Source organism: Gavialis gangeticus, unplaced genomic scaffold (genome assembly GCF_001723915.1).
Source record: "Gavialis gangeticus isolate Ggan-Ray unplaced genomic scaffold, GavGan_comp1, whole genome shotgun sequence".
Classification (NCBI taxonomy): domain Eukaryota; kingdom Metazoa; phylum Chordata; order Crocodylia; family Gavialidae; genus Gavialis; species Gavialis gangeticus.
In genome coordinates, this window is record NW_017729032.1 from 213,368,882 (window position 1) to 213,372,636 (window position 3,755).

Genomic DNA, 3,755 nt, shown 5'->3' on the forward strand with positions numbered 1-3,755 from the left:
TATTTATTTCTTGCTTCCCTTCCCTTAGTCTCCTCCTACCCTCCCCCCCCCCCAACTCCATCCTCCTGGAAATAAAATGTTGCCTGACTGCTACTAGCCTGGAAGTCAACAGCAAAATTCAGTTCTGGAGTATGACTTCAGCGCACAGTCTCTCCCACACTTCTACTCCCTCTCTGAAAATTTAAGGATAACAGACCTTTCCCTGAGGTGATGTGAGGGTAAATATATTAGATAGGGCAAGGGGCTCAGATATGTGGTAATAGAGGAATATAAAAATATTGTAGATTAGTATTTTTCTTATTTTTTATTTTTTAGTGGATGGGTATGGCACCCTGGGGCAATCTGGGAGTTGGGAATCATTGAACTTTATTGCAGATGATAGTAAAAAAGTCCTTATACTCCCACTTCCTGCACTCTCTTATCCCTCAAGTTCTATAGTTAGTGTGTGGTTGTACTATGATGGTCCAGTTGATATGCGAGACATAAGTTTTGTTTGTTTGTTTTAGTGATATCTTTTATTGGACCAACTGTTTATATAGTTGTGAGAGAAGTTTAGACAACCTCTTGGGCGCAGTGCCTTTATTTAGGTCTAGGGAAGAAGCAAGCCCCAAAGCTTGTCTCACACTTATCCCTTTGAGTTCAGGTGCTCTTTGTTTCAAAGAACACCCATTTTATAGACTTATTGTCACCATTCAGAACACTTTTGCATTTACTGTAAAGGTTTTTGACTTTGCAGGTTGGTAACCTTTTATTCAAAGGTTGAGAGCGCCTTGTGCAGGTGTAGGCTGACTGGAGCATACAGTATTCCTGTAGAAATCAGAGGAGTGCTATCTTGATGGAATTAGTATTACAGTCTCTTGTGCAGTTTCTTCATTACTATAGTACAGAAGTCTTGGCAAGAATTCTGCTAGTAATGATTGGACTAAAAAACATAAAGGCTATTTTTCAGCCAGGAATAGCTGCAACTATTCCACTTATTGTTCATTAGTAAAGAAACATGATTAGATTGTAAGCTTTTCTGGGCAGGGGCCATATCTTTCTACACATGTGTTCACCATTTAGTGTAATGAGGTATAATTTTTTTACGAATGCCTCTGAGTGTTAATAGCAATGCGGATGTTCATTAGTTATAATTGATAATCAGACTGAGCGTGTGAAAATTGTCAAATGATTAATCAATGTAAAGCTTATTACAGACATGAGTTGGATTCTAATCAATGGTTAGTGACTGCTGTAAGAGTATTTATTAATCAAAACATAAATTGCCTGCTATACTTTTATAAACTGCTTACAAATTGAACCTTAATATTAATAGTAAGGGCACTCTGTGCTTATTTGTCTCTGTACTCATACTAGAGATAGAGGGGGAAAGGCTAAAGTTAAAGTTTTTTGTGCTCTTCCCCCCCACTCACCTTTTATTTATTTATTTCCTCCACACAGTATACTCTTCGATGTGACATGCGACGTTCTCTGTTGGCTAAGGACCTAACTAAGACTTGTGAATTCATTATCCATTCACAGGTAAGTTGGCATTTTCACCTTGGCAGTTTTGCCCTGTGTAGTGCTACTTGGCACCAGTCCTGTCGTGCAGTATTAAAACTTTTATGTTTTGTGCCACTTTATGAACAAAGCATAACACAAGAGTTAGGAGTGTAGTCAGCCTCAAACTCATCTTTGTTCCCAAGTTAAAGCTATTAGAGTTTGCAGTCACTTTGAGGTATATTTATGCAACCTCTGTGCTTTAATTTTATTTAAAGGTGCCTTTTTACGTGGTACAGACATGGTTTAAATGCTGAACTCACTATGTTGTGAGCTCCTCCCACTTTCCCATCCAATTCTTAGACTCATTCTACTGCTTGTTCACTTCATTTCCTAGCTATGTGCTGATCTAGTCAGTATCTGACTATTAAAGTGGTGATCTGATTTCTTTTCCTTGGAAGTGTCAAGGCTCCAGAGCTCTGATTGCAAGTACTGAGAGCTTTGGGTGCTCACCATTTTAAAAAGATCACTTACCCTTTCTTTTACTTTAGATGCCTAATTAGAGACTCAAGTCCCTAGGTCTAAGTGTTGAGGTAGGAGTGCATCAGCTTAGAAACAAGTGAGCAAATACACACAGACCACAAGACCAATGTCTCAAATAAGCTTTGTTTTCAGCCAGGTGTTTACAGATGGCAAGTCACTCCAAAAATGCCTGTTGTAACAATGCACAATCCTGCAATTAGCTGTGCATGCATGCCTGCTGCTTCTGGTTGGAATTCATTACGTAACCTGGAGCAGGAGCTGCCTTTGGTTTCATCCTGTGAACTTTCATCAAATAGAGTATCATTGTTATCACTGAAATGTAGAGATGTCCAGAGCATCTGTAATTGAATCAAGCTGTGCAAAATTAACAAAAATAAATTTCCTTCTCCAAAAGGTGCTAAAACATACTTAGCTCCCACAGTGAGTTCTTTAACAGGATGTTAGTAAGACATTAATACACTTAAATACTTTTCATTCCTGTTGTGATAATAGTGAAAATAAATATAGTAGAACTTCATTAATGAGCGCAAGAAATTGCCCGTCTCGTATTTCTAAGCTTTTGTTATTTTACAAAATATATTACACTACACTTACCGGTATATTATGGAGCATTATAAATAAGCCACAGTTGTCAAAATAATGAACAAATTATGAGTTGTATGGTATCCTTGCTTTATAGCCAGTTCCCAGTTCAGCACTCACTAGTTCATGATTCAATAGATTACCATGAGTATCCCAGTCAGAGTAAATTAATGAGGTTTTATTGTCCATATAATTCTCGGATTTACTGATGCACATTGTGCTGTTTCCCTCAACCTTATTTCTTGTGGCAGAATTTGTTGGACTATATTTCTCCATAAGTAAAAATGCTTTTTTAGCTAGCACTTACCCATTTTGGAATTATGAGAAACTCCTATTAGGCTTAAGTAGTGGGGATTATTAAAACTAATTGCAAAGTTCAAGTTAGGTCTTTTAATGTCATTGTAGCACTGCAACTCATCCCAGCTGCGCACAGCTGGGACCCTCAGCGCTGAATGACAGGTATCAGCAGTCCTGATGTTTATGATTTGCAGTGTAATCTGAAATATGAATCAAGGTGAACAGTGACAAGACATCTCTTTTGCGGAAGAAGGGTAAAGGGGCTGCAGATGCTGAATCATAATATGACTGCTTTAAACTGTCCTCTCCCAGGAAAGTGCAAGGCTGCCATTTCAGGAAAACTGCAGGGACCTTTTGGTCACTTGAAACTCATTTTAGCATGTCTACCTGGTAAATTTTACTATGCTTGACGCCAGTTCTCTCAAGCCTGTCCAATGGAAGCAGTATAGCTGCATCTGCGTGATACCCTGGATGGACCTGCTAATTGTTAGTATTGCTTAGCAGCCATTTCCCAGCAGCCCCTGCCTGTGTTGCTGTGACCAGTTTCCATGGAGACCCCAGTAATGGCACTGACAGTGCCGGGCGAAGGTTTCTATGGAGACTGACCCCAGCAGCACTGGCAGGGTGGGGGGCTGGGTAGGGAGCTGCTCTGGGGCCAGGATTGGGATCTTGCAGCAGTGACTGCAAAAGCCAACGTGGTAGAGTTCGTTATGCTAAACTGTGCTGTTAGAAGGCCATAATCTCACCTGGCAAAATCAATGAGGGTGCACCAAATGTAGCACCTTATAGATCACTTCCAGTACATGGCTTTTGGGGCCACAAGCTGTAAGGGCCTCTGGTAAAATGAGAGGAAT

General features: G+C 39.9%; 1 protein-coding gene across 2 annotated transcripts in view; it reads left to right on the top strand.

Annotated features, from left to right (window-relative positions):
- The window catches only part of DSCR3 (DSCR3 arrestin fold containing), a 51,636-nt gene that overhangs the window by 32,625 nt on the left and 15,256 nt on the right, over nt 1-3,755 (top strand). For both annotated transcript variants that reach the window (XM_019524056.1, XM_019524055.1), the window contains exon 4: nt 1,441-1,521. In XM_019524056.1, coding sequence (XP_019379601.1) covers nt 1,441-1,521 — 81 coding nt within the window. The remainder of the gene's footprint in view (nt 1-1,440; nt 1,522-3,755) is intronic.